The sequence below is a fragment of the Asterias rubens genome, chromosome 9 (genome assembly GCF_902459465.1).
Source record: "Asterias rubens chromosome 9, eAstRub1.3, whole genome shotgun sequence".
In the NCBI taxonomy this organism is placed as follows: domain Eukaryota; kingdom Metazoa; phylum Echinodermata; class Asteroidea; order Forcipulatida; family Asteriidae; genus Asterias; species Asterias rubens.
Window position 1 is genome coordinate 1,137,416 of NC_047070.1, and position 15,733 is coordinate 1,153,148.

The window sequence follows — 15,733 nt, forward strand, 5'->3', positions numbered from 1 at the left end:
ATACAATGCATATGGTTGGAAAGATGTTGTAAAAGTAGAATACAATGATCCAAACAAACATGCCTCGAAATTGTACGGTTTTCCTTTTACCTCGTCGACTAACACGGTCAGCCATTTATGGGAGTCAAGTTTTTGACTCCCATAAATGGCCGACCGTGTTAGTCCGCACAGTAAAAGGAAAACCGTACAATTTTGAGGCATATTTGTGTGGATCATTGTGTTCTACTTTTACAACAGCTTTCCAACCATATGCATTTTATAACAAACGGTTACAAACGCTTTGTTATAGACCAACTCGTCCGATCCAAGGCAAGGTGTTCCTTTAAAACGTGGATTGCTGGTGGTACATGCTGGTCAAGTTAATGACACATTTTGGTCGTTAATTTAGGCCGTGTCCGAAACGACGACTTCGGCTACAGCTACGTCTAGATCAGCGCGTCTACCAGTGTTGAAGAATAGGCAGACGCGCGCGATCTAGCCGTAGCTGTAGCCGAAGTCGCCGTTTCGGACACGGCCTTAATACCAGCATGAATAGAATACCCCTTATTCTACAGCTAAAAAAATCGCATTGGGCACCAGGTATTTTGGGAAGTAGTCTATTATTATACATGTAACTCCCGGTCTAAGAATGGGTCACTGTTTCTGCAAGACTTTACTTTCACTTCTAATCATAACAAAATAGACTAGCTGTGAACAATCCTAAAAGCTAGTCAAATGCAGGCTTCAACCTAGCAACAGCGCACTTCAGTCAGAGCCAAGATCAGTTGCAATTTAAATGACAAATGAGGCAAACTATGCAAAGCGGTTTATCAGGAAATAACACAACATAAACGTACCAAGATTTAAGCAATTTCTGGAAGATTGCATTTTCCCCCACTAGTACGCCTACATGTCCAGCTTCATGGCACTGCTTATTTTATACACATTTCTGAGCCCTAGAGCAAATTTGAACGAGTTAAATTTATCTAATGTCTAGTATGCAGAGAAAGAAAATAATAGAAATGATTTATTTTAACACTAAATGCACTTTCTACTGGAATGCACCCCACTTAAAAAGTTTAATATAAACTTTTAAAAAATAAGCAAAGAAAAACCCCCAAGGTTTCGCTTTTCCAATTTCCTACTTTTCTCCCGCGTTTATCAATGCCTCTTGTTGGGGGTGTTTTAAAATCTGTTACTAACAGTTAAAATCATAATTTAATAGGAAGAAAATGTTTCTTTTCCCCAATCCACTAAGGTACAAACAAAAATGCCATGTTCTTGCAAAAATGACTAAATTTACCTTTTAATTAACCCGACACAACATTGTACGTTTTGAATTAGTGGTAAATCAGGAATGTACAGTTAGAAATTTCAGTCACTTCTCAAAAAAGGCCTTTAAAAAATTAAAAGTTATATTTGAAAAAGAGGTTATTTTACAATATTTACAAGAGTCAAGCTTTATTTACACACATTTAATCTTATGCTCTTTTTTTAAGTATAGTTTTGTCGTCCTTAAAATATTATTCTTAGTTTTTACGTTGGTCCAATTAAACTGCATAGTAATTGACAAAAGACCCAAAATCAAGTGACTTTGGCTACAGCTATGGTCATCAACCACAACAATGAAGAATATGAGTTTTTGTGTTCCAGCCATAGCCACTTGTAGTTCCATGAATCCGGCCTAATATCCTACTCACCACTTTTGACTTTCAAAGGCATCTTACTTTTTGATGGTTCCTCGGCGTGTCTTCTTGGGGCTCAGGACTGCGACTGCTGCCTGCTTTTTTTGTGTTACCTTCTTGGCCTTGGGAGTTGGTTTGGACGTTGGTTGCCTGGTGCGACCAGATCGGCTGACCTTTGGAGTGACCACTGGTGATTTTGGGGTCACGGTTTTCTTGTTAGCAGCTGGCTTGACTGCTTTCTTTGTGGGGGATTTTTTGGGTGGTGCTGGCGAACTGATAGCCTTTCTTCCTCTCCCTGATCGGGTCTTTTTGGGACTGGGCTCGACAGCAACAATATCATCAGCTTTTCGTTTTGTTGCGGAGGCTTTCTTTGCAGTTGATGTTTTCTTTGCTGAAGCGGCTTTCTTGGCTGGTGTGGCTGCCTTTTTGGGTGTTACCATGGGCTTGGTTGTTTGTGCAGCCTTCGCTGGTGAGACTACAATTACTTGCTTTTTGGCTCGCCCACGCGTTTTCTTTGGCGAGGGTTTCACTGTAACCTCTGGAGTAGCTGGTACTGCTGCTGGTTTTCTACCTCGGCGTGTCTGCTTTTGGGGAGTCTTTACCGGTGATGGAACCTTCTTAGCTGGGGTCTTTACTTGTTTTGTCGTTCGCCCACGTGTCTTCTTTGGAGATGGTTTCACTGTAACCTCAGGAGTGGCAGGTGCCACTGCTGGCTTTCTACCTCGACGTGTCTGCTTTTGTGGAGTCTTTGCTGGTGATGGAATCTTTGCCGGTGATGGAGCCTTCTTAGCTGGGGTCTTTACTTGTTTCGTCGTTCGCCCACGTGTCTTCTTTGGCGAGGGTTTCACTGTAACTTCAGGAGTGACAGGTGCCACTGCTGGCTTTCTACCTCGACGTGTCTGCTTTTGTGGAGTCTTTGCGGGTGATGGAATCTTTTCTGGTGACGGAGCCTTTTTAGCTGGGGTCTTTTTAACAACTGACTTTACAGTAACTTTCTTCGTTGCTCGCCCCCGTGTCTTCTTTGTTGTTGGTTCAACAGAAACCTCAGGAGTGACAGGTGCCACTGCTGGCTTTCTACCTCGACGCGTCTGCTTTTGAGGAGTCTTTGCCTGTACCTTTGCTGGAGATGGAGTTTTAGCATTCTTAGCTTGGGTCTTTACAGCAGCCCCTCTTCGCCCACGTTTCACTGGAGTGGCCTTCTTAGTTTCTTCTGTGGCCGCTTTTTTACCTCGTGTCTGTTTCTTGACTGGAGCAGGGGATTGTGTCTTGACAGGAGCAGGTAAAGATTTCTTGACTGTCTTTTTGACAGGAGACGGTGACTTCTTACTTGGGGTTGCTACCTTCGGCTTCACGGGGGTAGGAGCTGTAATTTTGACTTTCTTAGGAGATTTCTTAGCAGGTGTATTGGCCTTAGTACGTTTTGCAGATGGAGCTGGTGCAGGTGAAGCCTTGCGTTTTGTTGCTTTCTTAGCGCTGGCCTTAATAGCAGACTGTACTGGGGACACGAACAGATCTGGAATGCCTTCAAAGTCTTCATAGGGGTCAAGTACTTTAGTTTTGGGAGTGGAAATGATCCGCTTAATGCCAGTCAAACCCATCGATTTTCTGCCTGTGGACTTGGCACTTGAAGCTTTGTTTTTGGGAGTCTTCATCACGCGAGCAATTCCAGTCAGATCAGGTGACCCAGCCTCACTTGACGGCGTCTTCATGAGGAGACGAACTCCAGAGAGGAGAGGAGATTTTTCAGGGGTCTTTGCCTTAACAGGTGTCTTTGTTTTTGCAGGGGTCTTTGTTTTAGCAGGACTCTTGGCTTTTGCAGGGGTCTTTGTTTTAGAAGGAGTCTTAGCTTTCACCGTTACAACTTGACCAGTCTTCATTGGTGTCTTTCCTTCTTTGAGTGGAGATACAAATTTCTCTGAAACTCTCTTACCTGCCATTTTGACGGCGGCAAGGGCTGCTGCGGAATTAACCATCTTTGATGACTTAATGGGAGTCTGGCCAGAGAGGAGAGGAGATTTTTCAGGGGTCTTTGCCTTAACAGGTGTCTTTGCTTTTGCAGGGGTCTTTGTTTTTGCAGGGGTCTTTGTTTTAGCAGGACTCTTGGCTTTTGCAGGGGTCTTCGTTTTAGAAGGAGTCTTAGCTTTCACCGTTACAACTTGACCAGTCTTCATTGGTGTCTTTCCCTCTTTGAGTGGAGATACAAATTTCTCTGAAACTCTCTTACCTGCCATTTTGACGGCGGCAAGGGCTGCTGCGGAAGTAACCGTCTTTGATGACTTAATGGGAGTCTGGCCAGGAACAAGTGGTGAGACCATCTTGTAGGGGGATGTGCTCTTGCGTGGACTTGCCACTCTTGATGATAAAGGAGACACAGACATGAAGCCAGGACCTTCCGGTGTGAGGAGATTGGCCACTGCATCAAGGAGTGACTTCCTACCCTTCTTCGGCGATGGGGTTGTCATCAAGTCGGCTAAACCGGTGAAGCTTGTGTCAACAGCGGCAGCCATCTCTTTCTTGGTAGGTGGCTTCTTGTAGGGCGTCTTCCTGCCCTTCTTGGTGCGGACTGGTGTCTTGGCCTTTAGTTTGGATCGACCAATTAAGATGGTAGCAGGAGATGCTGCATGACCTGTGCTGCCAACTCCAAACACTCTCTTGCCCTGAACATGAAGAGAAATGAAAATGCTCATTTAAATGTCTTAAAAATGAAATGAATATTTTTTTGTTTTGTTTTTATTCCTTTGTTAGACCATACAATCAATTGGAACAACATGTATCTTTAGGGTTAAAAACAACAGTGTATTTTTGGGTAAAACAATACCTTCAAAGACACTGGACCATATTGGTAATTGTCAAAGACTAATCTTCACAGTCGGTGTATCTCAACATATGCAAAAAATAATAAACCGGTGAAAATTTGAGCTCAATCGGTCGTCAAAGTTGAGAGATATTAATGAAAGAAAAAAACACCCTTGTCGCAACATGGTCACTTGAAGTTGTGTGCTTTTAGATGCTTGATTTCGAGATCTCAAATTCTAAACCCGAGGTCTTGAAATCAAATTCGTGGAAAATTACTTCTTTCTCGAAAACTTAGTCACTTCAGAGGGAGCTGTTTCTCACAATGTTTTACACTATCAACCTCTCCTGATTACTCGTCATCAAAAAAGTTTAATGATAATAATTATTTTGAGTAATTACCAATAGTGTCCAATGCCTTCAAAATATAGCACTTTTTAACAACTTACTTGTTATTGCCATTAGCAAATGTCAAAATAGTAAACAAAACAAAAAGTTTTACAAGTTTTGGTTCACACTTTTTTTGATTGTTTTTTTTTCTGAACCAATATCTTTTTGGATGAAGAAAAAAAAGTTCCTTGCTAAATAAATCAGATGTCTTTAAAATTATGACGTGTACGAAATTATCTAAAACATCATTCCTAATTAAAATTATCTCTTCAATGAAGTATTTTCTTCCACACAAAAAAAATCTTTTGCAGTTGAAAATTTAAAGCCTATTTAAAAGGGGGTTGAAATTTAATATTTGAATATGGAATTGGTAACACCTTGCCAAAAATACTTCAGAGGACCAAGCAATGATTTTAAACAGCTACCTGAGCGGAATGTTTTCAACAGAATTGGTATTTTTACTTGTTTATAATGTACTTGTTCACCATTTTAATGTAATTTTGATATGTGTACACTTCTGAACTTTTTCGTAATTATTGATTAAAAAATCAGGCCCCTACCTAAAGGTTTTTTAAAAAACTAAAAACACTTCTGCCGTTGAGAGCGGGCGTCAAAGGACAATGCCGCTGACGTCATTTGTGGGAGTTTGCTTTGTTATACATCCACGCGGCAACAAAGCGGCTTTATCTACTTATGACGTTTTGAGAGTGATTACGTAACGGGGCTTTTCGCCAATCTCGCAGAAAAGCTCTGGACAAGGGCATACAAAATGATTGTTTTTTTACACAATTGAAACCTAATTATAATCATATGACTTGATTTCCTTATTTATCGAAACAAATTTAAGTGGAATTCAGCAAAGTTCACGACTTGACATTTTCGTTCAAGCAGGTCTTTAAACAACACCAGTTTTAAATGATTTTGAGTAAATATTCATTAAAAATTTCACAAACTTATCTGAAACATGAAGTTTTTCTTAACTAACCTTTGGAGTCTTAAGTTTTGATGACATCGGCCTGGCCTTGGTGCCCTTCGTTATCCTAAGCGCCTTAGAGACGAGTACGGCAGAAGCAGCAGACGGCTTGGATGCTCCCTTCTTCACAATGTCAGCCCACCTCATGGGACCTGGGGTCTTCGCCTTTCCTGGGGTCTTGGCCCTCGGTGTCTTGGCCTTGGGTGTCTTGGCTTTTGGTGTCTTAGCCTTCGGAGTCTTGGGTTTTGGTGTTGCCTTGGCTGGCGTCTTCTTGGGGGACTCAGCAACAATCTTCACTGCCTTCTTGATGGTGGCAGGAGTCTTAGCTTTCGGAGTTGGGGTCTTGGTTTTCAGCACTGGTGTCTCCATCTTGGGTGTGATTGCCTTTACCTTCGGGGATGGTGTTGCAAGTTTAGGAGTGGTTGTCTTGGCTGCTGGTGATTTCTTTGTCTTGGCTTTCTTCGGGGTTGGTGTCTTGGCCTTGGGCGTCGGTTGTTTTTTGGCCGCTTTAAGTGCAATACCCTGTTTGGAAAAAATATCAGATACAAACTTTCATTAAATGTTTCATCTTTTAAAAATGAAACTTGTGCAAAGTAGAAATTGTTGCAAACATTTAAAGGGGTGATGTTGCAAGAGGTTGACTCAAAAACAAAACACTTTCCGTGGTACTCAGCACTTTGCTACCAAGCCCCATCTATGCAGCGCCAGGGCCTTCACACAGCACACCATCGACACATGGCACACTGTCACTTTATATCAAATGTGAAAACATTTTAGAAAAAAGGAAACATTAAAAGTCAAAACCTTAAAATCATACGTTTTTTTGGTCACACTACTAAGAGAGTGGGATTGGGGTTGTTTTATTTTATTTTGTCTGTAAATGTATAAAATTCCATAGGGTCGGCATGTTTTTCTAGGTACGGTCGGGTAACCGGAAACACACTTGTTATTTTATTTGGCCAAATGAAAAATGGCCTTGCCCTCGCAAGATGAAATTCCAGGCCTGGAGTCAGTCGCAATCCCCATAATCCTTTTCTTTCAAAAAGAAATTACACTTGAAAAAATTCCAAGCACAAAATCCAGAGGTTGCAGCTTAAAATTCCGCTTTCGTTAATTTGTCTTTGTTCAACCCAGTCAATTACCCTTGTTGTTTATAACTTGATATTCCTTTTGAAAACTTGCCATACCATATCATGGGTTAACGTTTATTTAATAATAACTAAGGATAGCAAGTTTAAAGGGAAAAATTTATTTTTTGTAAAACAACAATCAAAATGGTGGATGACAAATTCTTTCATTTGGTATTTCGACTCACCTGCTCAATTTCTGACTTTAGGCTGGGAGAAATCTTCTTGTTAGGAACACGATCTTTCCTCTCGTCTGCTGCAACTTTGATGTCCTTCTGCAACTCTGAGGCTAGTTTCTTGGGAGTGGGAACCTTAGGTCTGGCTGCTGCGGCGGCCTTGATGTCTTTCTTCAAGGGAGTATCCATCTTCTTGGGAGTAACAACTTTTGGTCTTGCAGCAGCTGCAGCCTTGATCTGCTTTTGAACTGGTGTTGACATCTTCACTGGGGTGGCCTTCTTGGGTTTCTCAGCAACGACTTTGGCGATTTCCTTCTTCATCGGAGTGGCCATTTTTGGGGGAATGACTTTATTGGAGATGGAGTTTGCTGCCTTCTTGATTGCCTCTTTCAGTGGTGTGGCCATTTTCTTTGGTGTTGGCATGGCTCTTTCTTTAGCGGCAGCAACGATGGCAGTCCTCAATGGGGTGGGCAGCTGTTTTATCTTCTTTGCAGTCGATTTAGGTGTTCGTTTGGACACCTTGCCTGACTTTACTGATGAAGGAGTATTGAACATTTCCGAGATGCCACTCAAGCTTTCATTAGCAGGAGACTTGTTTTCCTTTGGCGTCTTATTTGCTGGCCTTTTTGAGGTGACTGGAGTAATAGGAGACGCTGCCTTCACTGGGGTTTTCGCCTTTGGAGTCGCTGGTTTTGGACTTGCAGTGGTTGACATGGTTGCTTCTGCCTTGGCAGGGGATGGTGGTTTTACGTGCAACTTGATTTTAATGGGCGATTTCTTAGGGGTCTTTGAAAGGGATTTTCTGGGTGTCTTGGATGACTTCGGAGTAGTTTGTGGAGACTTCTTTGCAGAGGTAGGCAATTTAGCAGGTGTTTTAGCCGGTGACTTTTCTGGTGTCTTGGCAGGTGTCTTGGCCGGCGACTTGGCCGGTGACTTGGCAGGCGACTTGGCCGGGGACTTGGCTGGGGACTTGGCCGGCGACTTGGCTGGTGACTTGGCCGGGGACTTGGCCGGGGACTTTGCAGGCAACTTGGCTGGGGACTTGGCTGGTGATTTCGCTGGAGATTTGGCCGGAGACATGACCGGTGATTTCGCCGGAGACTTGGCCGGTGATTTCGCTTGTGACTTGACTGGTGATTTGGCTGGAGACTTGGCCTTTTCAAATTCCTCTTGGATGACAGTAGCAGCCAGAGAGTGACGCTGCCTCTTGATGAGACCAAGAACCTTAGGACTTTCAGTCAAACCACTGAAGGATCGCCTGTTGGTTGGGGTTGCACCTCGGCGTAGAGGAGTGCGAGGTGGCATGTGCTTGTCAAAGCGCTCTGGGCTTAGCTGAGGACCAAATGAAACACGCTTGCGTTTGGCACTTGGAGCAATGTTGTCTGTTGATCTTCGTTTCTTGCTGGATACTGGAGTCTTTTTGTTGCTCACAGGCGTCTTGGCTGCAAACAAAAAAATACAAACATTTAACCACAATGATGAGCAGTTTTAACATTGGATTATGATAAATTAGTGTGTCTTCAGGCTTTAGAGCTTTTCATTTTAAGAGGAATTACTTGCTTTAACTTGTATGGATGGAATGCACATGCCGACATTGATAATGGGAACATGAACTCTTGTAAGCGATGCACAAGCCAAGAATAGCCTTTCACGTATTTACTTTGCATCAACATAGCCTTTCAAATTGTCATTTTTTTTCAACATAAATAACTTGTTGCACATAACTTTAACAGTAATGGATGATTTGGCAATTTGTCCTTACCTTTTGGGGATGCTCTGGGCGGGGTCTTGGAAGCAGACTTGGATGGGGTCTTTGCAGCAGCCTTCGGGGAGGTCTTGGAGGCGGCTTTAGGTGAGGCTTTGACAACCTTGGGTGAAGCTTCCTCTCTCTCTTCCTTAACAGGAGCAGAAAGACGTCTGAGCTGGCCGATGCTTTTCTTCAGAGATTTTGCTGATCCTTTGGGGTTTCTGGGGCTGTCAACATTTGGTTTCTACAATGTGAAATAAAATTTGTTTGTTAATACACAGAATATTTTAAAAGCATGCTGCCATTAGTGCTACTCTTCTCCGAGGGTTGTAAAATACCAAGAAACAAAACTTATTTAACACAACAAAAATCACTTGGGACTTAAGAATCACCAGAGACTTTTGACATGAGGAAACCAAACCCAACCACTTTACCAGATGTGAACACGTTGCTCAACCATGGGGAAGGACTAGCTGTTTCCAAAAATTGGTTAACCTGCAAGTTTTCTCAGACTAGAGGTGTGTTTAATTGTACATGGTGTTGCCAAAAAAACAACTAGACTGCCCTTCCCTAATGCAAACCGTTTAATCCTATAATAATGGGTAACTGTGACCGTTTAAGAAGAAAAAATCTGTACTTGTTACAACAGCCGGGAAGTACACTAAATAAAATCCCATCATTTTTTATTATTTTGTGCCATCTCTTGATGGTGACATCAAAGCACTGTTTACCTTTGATGCGCTCTTCTTGATCGATCCGAGAGAGCTGCGCTGGTTCTTCTTGGCAGAGGTGGGAGTTTCCTTCATTGGACTTTCAGTCTTGACTTTGACCGGTGTGGTGCTGGTCACCGGAGTCTTCTTGGCAGACTTGGGAGTCGCCACCTTAGGTGATGCCTTGGGAGTCGTCGCCTTGGGAGTCGTCGCCTTGGGAGTCGTCGCCTTGGGAGTTTTCACCTTGGGAGTCGTTTCCTTAGGAGACGCTTTAGGAGACGCTTTAGGAGATGCCTTAGGAGACGCCTTAGGAGTCACCTTGGGAGATTTCTTGGACGCTGGACTGGTCTTCGGAGTCGCTGTCTTCTTGGCAGAGGACGGCGTCTTTTCTTGGCTCTTAGATGGGGTCTTTTGTGGAGCTGTTAAGATTAATCATCATAATCATTAGTGTGAGACAAAAGAATTGTGAGAATTTTGTGTAGCAAAACCGTGATTAGACAATTACTTTAAATCTATCCGATTTTTAAAGATGACTAGCCTTTTCACACTATCGACCTTCGCTCCGTGTCGAACCTTATCCGAATAAGGGCTGTGTTGGTTCGGTAAAATTTCAACACGGATACAAACAGCTTTGCTTTCACACTAGCTCTGCAGGAAAACAGCTTTTTGGTTACACATGTAACTTTCAATCCGGATATTGTGCGACCGTTTCACACTGCAAGGTCTTACACGGATCGAAGCAGGACGCGGCTACTTTTTATGTAAGCAGCGCCTTTTGTACACGGTTTTTCTTTACGCGATGGACAACTGTAGTGTGGATGGCAACTAGCACACTTAACACGGATCGAAAATTAACCCTGAGGTGTTCACACTACGCCTGTTGATCTGTGTTGGAATCTTCGACACTGATAGAGATTTATCAACCTAACTCCTGGGCAGGGTTGGTTTCGACACGGATAAAGCGACATATCTGGATCGACACCGTGTTGGAAAATTGTAGTGTGAAAAGGTCAGTGCACATTATCCGGATCGTATCCTTGTCCAACACAAAGATTTTGTTGTAGTGTGAAACGGTCTTATGTCTTAAAGATAAATCTTTATCAAATAGTGGTTTTTTCCCCACATTTTATTGTAAGCACCAAGTACAACCATCAATGACCTCATGTATAGTTTGCAATCGTCAGTTAATGATAATTTTCAACGACACAGAAAACCCTGACAGTTTTGGGTCTGGGTTAAACTAAGTGTCAGATGAATGATTTGCAATGTTTTATTTTGAAATCTTGCTTACTCTTGAGTTTAGAACCACTGGTAGATGACACAACTGGACTCTGGACCGTAGAGGGTTCTCCCTTTCCAGGCGATTGTCGGAGGTTGTGGCCTGGGGGAAACTCAAACCTAAACATACAAAAGCAAACAAGACATCTACATTTATGTATTTCTTTTTAAACAGTAAACTTGTTCAATCAAGTACCTTTTTTTTTTCCTTCTTACTTTTACTTCAAACCTCAAACGTAAAATTTATTTAAAATGGTGAACAAACTCGATAATTTGTCCAAAAACATAAACAAACTGTTCATTTTGTCATAAAGGCAGAGTTATAGTTGGTCGCGCCATGGTCGGGATGGCGGGTCAAGATTTCCATCATGCGACGGACTATACACCAGCCTTGATTGCGTCGACAGGACTAGAAATTTCCGCACTTCACCATTAGTGCACAAGCACCATTGATGTCACAAACCAACCACTAGTTAACTTTTGGTTCTTGAGCAAACTCCCTCCATGTTACACCCACCAATTATCACAACATCGTTGTGAAAAATGACTGACATCTAATGTTACAAGATATTAAAATCCGATTTGAAAATACACTCACCGGAAGGAGCGGTCAACGATGGTGAAGACATCCTTGTGCTTGAGACTGACTTTATCACTCAGGGTCTTCCCATTGATCTTGGTCGGATTAACTTCGCTCAGATTGGTTAGTGTAACCTGCAAGTTGCAACAAGAAAGTGGGTAACAAATAGTTGTCGCAATGAAGCTGTGTAGCCGAGTGAGAGATTAGTGGGCTCCCTGGGCTAAGAGATAAAACGGGGCACAGAAATTTTCTTCCAGTAAGAGGCACTTCTATGAGGACGAGGGCATCACAGCAAAAGCACCACTACAGCAATTGCTGTGGGTGATGTGGGCTATTTAGAGGCCTGACTGGGTGATAAAAGCACCACTACAGCAATTGCTGTGGGTGATGTGGGCTATTTAGAGGCCTGACTGGGTGATAAAAGCACCACTACAGCAATTGCTGTGGGTGATTTAGAGGCCTGACTGGGTGATAGAACCACAACGTAAGAACCTAGCAAACATCAGGGTCATTCCATGTCAAATCAACCAGTGGTCCCCAGGTGACCCTCTCAGATTTTGATGAAACTTCATGAGAATGATTAGATGTGGCTCAAATGAACACATACAAAAAAGCTAAGTCGTACTCCATGTCGTTTTCGAGGTATGATCCATTGAAATTTGGTCGAGGCGGCCATTTTGTGCGAGCACGAGACGCGAAATGTGATTTTTGTGATAATTTCCGATTTGAAAACTCATAATTTAGATTTTGTACCAGGTAGAGAGCTCAAACTTGGTATTCCATCTTACTTTTTGCCAAATTTCATGAATCTGCACTTCATTTAAATGTATCTCCTCAAATTTTCTAGTTATGGTCACCCAAAGTAGGCACTTTAATCAGCCGAAAATGTTTTTTGTGATAATTGGGGTCACCCTGTGCCCACATGAGGGGTCAAATGAATCCTATATTCCCTAGGTATTATCTATGGGTGCATGTCTTTATCCATAAGCAATTATAAGCTCACCAATGCATTCATTCAGAAATAGCATAGGCCCAAAGTTGGTTCCGGCCAGAAAAAGGTCAAAAAGACCCCACCCATCTTGACCCCGTTTGACCCCGCGATCAATTGAAACATTTTTTGAAATTGATACCAGTTAAACATTTATATATCTTCTTATACACCAATTTTCAGCTTTGGCACTCAACTCCTTCATGGTGTGGTGGCAATTTGAATATTATATGTAGGGAACTTTTCTGAAAACTGGTTGATTTGACACGGAATGACCCATCAGCAACAAATCCGAGAATAAGTTGTGACATGGTCAACCTTAATCAGTTTTAAAATTGAAGATATGAGTAGGTACAAGATATAATGAACCATTATGCTAATTACATGCATGAATGCAGACACGGTTGGCATAAATTGGATAGAATTGTACACTTGGTAGACGCACTGTGTCTGTGTAATGCGTCTCTCCACCATCAGCCCCTTACAAAAAGGCGCAATGTTGCCTTACTCTAAAATAATTATTAAGTGACATGAATACAGATTCAATCTACTTACTTTGTCAGTTCCAACAACATCAATGCGACAATGTTCCTTTGACACATTAGGAAGCTGGATCCTGATGTCACATTCATTAGTCCTAAAAAATGAAAAACAGATGCAAAACTTTAATTAAATCGTATACAAATGGACTTTATCTATTGTCTATCAAAATTTCCCTTTTGGTTTTAACTTCCTTGTTTTTAATAGTCATAAATATTTTAGCCTGATACTTCTATCTTGTAAGATAAAGGGGTAAGCAGGTAAAGGGTTTCCCTCAGTAAAAGGAGCCTTGAGGGGCATGCAAATTGTACTCTGAGGGGTCTGAAGGCAATTGCCTCAAATTATGGTTTTTTTTTAAAGTAGGCGTACAAACTTACCTTCCAAATAAGCACTGCTTTAGAGTGAGTGGAAAGTTGGCTCCATCCGACTCGTTCCGCTTGATAACGACTATCTTCCCAAACAACGGCATTTTCTGCAGATAAATGACATTTTCGACACAATTCTTATGATTAAAATCTGCAACTAACAACAAATTATAGGCATGACAGACAACAGCTCCACAAAGCACTGAAGAGAAGGTCGTATGTCAAGGAAATTGTCAACTACACCACAGACAAGAAAGATTTTACTTAAAAAACTCCCAAACTTTTTGGAGGAGATTCCCATTGTTATGCTTAATTGTAATCTGTGTCTCACTGTCTGGAAAAACACTCAGAACGTGTACACAGTCGTTGGGTTACTGGTCAAGTGCTAAAAAATACTGGACTGACTCTGGTCACATGTCCTGTCCTGTGGTTTGAGTCCTGCAAGTTCACAGACCACTTTCCCAGCTGTACCAATTCAGTAGACTCAACATAGTCTGTTTTAAGATATTTTATGCCCCCTCGTTCTAGCCCAGTGTAGCATTGATCACACACAAGAAGGAGAAACTTACAGTGGACTTCCGTTAATCTTGTCTATTGAGCAGGCAGTGAAAATCTGTTGAATCTATTATTTCCCATGACCCCAGAGGCGTCCTTAATTTTTGTTTAAAGAAATTATTAAGAAAGATTTAGACTGCACTCTGTCCATTCTGTCCATTCTTCTCACTTGGTGTATCCTATCATAAACATAAAGTAACAAGCCTGTGAAAATTTGGACTCAATCGGTCTTCAATTTCAAGTTGCGAGAAAATTATCACACGGCAACTCCACCCTGCCGGCTTTAAACGGCCGTGTAAGAACTCGCCGCTACCCTTTTATTCCCTTAATTAAAATATGAACAGTGAGTCAGTGATTGTTCATGTTTGTTTACTCAACTTTCTGTAACTGTACGTACAAACAGATTTGTGAAAGTTTATTTGTTGCAAATTGAACGAGGCATTGGCAGTTTATTTCCTGTGATTACAGCTAAAATTTGCTAGCTGATAAAAAAATTGTCAGAGATTTTTGTTAACAGTTTTCCCAAAACCTTTCCGTCCGCATGCGCGGTCAGTTTTTAAAAGTTGTTTAAAAATGCGGTGGAACTTTTTGAAACGGGCTTTGACGGGCTTGAACGTGTTTGGTTTACGAGTCGATGGACGGCTACAGAGATTTTTGCTAAAAAGGTGATTTAACGGAGCGTGATTTGCCGAATAAGGTTTATCGCAAATAGCAAAATATGAAGAGAGGGCGCTGTTGAACCCCCACAATGTTATAGGCCATGTGTGCACGCCATGCATGGCACATACACCGCTGTAGCAAGTGCCCCATCTGCCTACCCATAACGCATTGCGGTTCTGAATCTCGATATATACCTTATGGCGGGGACTTTTTGCCCGGCGGCCCAGTCAACGATTCTGTGCATGAACCCTGGTTGACTGTGCACACTGATGAACGTCGCTTTAAACTTACGATTATGACGCAGTTGCGTAAACTTTTGTGAAATCGGCCGCAGGGCACTGGTCCAACCCAGCAATTTTTTCCAATATTACTAATAATATTATAATAATTAGACAGTTAGACTATTTGTAATATATTTTAATTGTGTATAATTATAATATTAATTAACATGATTAAGGCTGAATAAAACTAGTCTTTAGCCTTTTTAACCTTATTTTACGGTAGGCCCCCTTCTTAAAAAAGATTTGATTTTTCAGTGCAAGCAAGAGTGATTTTTCTTTTTTGTCCCGGCCGTTTTCGGTAGGTAGGTGCCGAATTTTTATTCATTTTGTGCATGTGCCGAGTTTGCTAGGTGCCGAGTTTGCAAGGTTCCAAAGTGACCGGTACTGTACCCCGCCGTCGTCGTCAGTCACGTCATAAGAAACTACCTCAAACCTGACACATTTCACGTGTTCTTTTTTTAGTAATTTTTATGAAAACATTTCACAGAATACCACACACGAAAGCCTAGACTAACATTAAACAAAGTTTACCACAATTTGTATAACTCTTTAAACGACCTAACTTAATGAATTATACTGAGTGCACGTTTTTAGTTTGTACGAAGAAAGGCGAAGGTTTCGACCCCACGAAATGCCCGGTTGATTGTGCACACTCGACTGGGTCAACCTTGCACTCAGTACAAACGGTACAAACACAACACGACATGACAAAAGATTCAGAAAATCACTCATTGAAAACCATTATTTTAAGCAACCAGAATACTCCTTACCTTGATTTTAGTACCTAGATTATTTTGAATACTTGATAACACTAAAAACGAACATAACTTGATGAATTTGGAGTACAATTGCGACGAAACAACTGCAGATTTTGTACTCCCCGCGTTCGGACTGTTTACCTATCGC

The 15,733-nt window shown here is 41.8% G+C and overlaps 1 protein-coding gene across 1 annotated transcript; it reads right to left on the reverse strand.

The window, feature by feature from the left end:
- Positions 1 to 448: 448 nt before the first annotated feature.
- Positions 449 to 15,733, reverse strand: LOC117294484 (proteoglycan 4-like). The gene is made up of 10 exons (XM_033776911.1): positions 15,598 to 15,733; positions 13,344 to 13,438; positions 12,982 to 13,063; positions 11,457 to 11,572; positions 10,872 to 10,978; positions 9,602 to 9,999; positions 8,886 to 9,114; positions 7,136 to 8,565; positions 5,833 to 6,342; positions 449 to 4,321 (listed from the first exon to the last, which is right to left on the reverse strand). Exons 2-10 carry the CDS (start codon positions 13,433 to 13,435, stop codon positions 1,703 to 1,705), a joined length of 5,583 nt encoding a protein of 1,860 aa, XP_033632802.1. The 5' UTR covers positions 13,436 to 13,438; positions 15,598 to 15,733; the 3' UTR covers positions 449 to 1,702.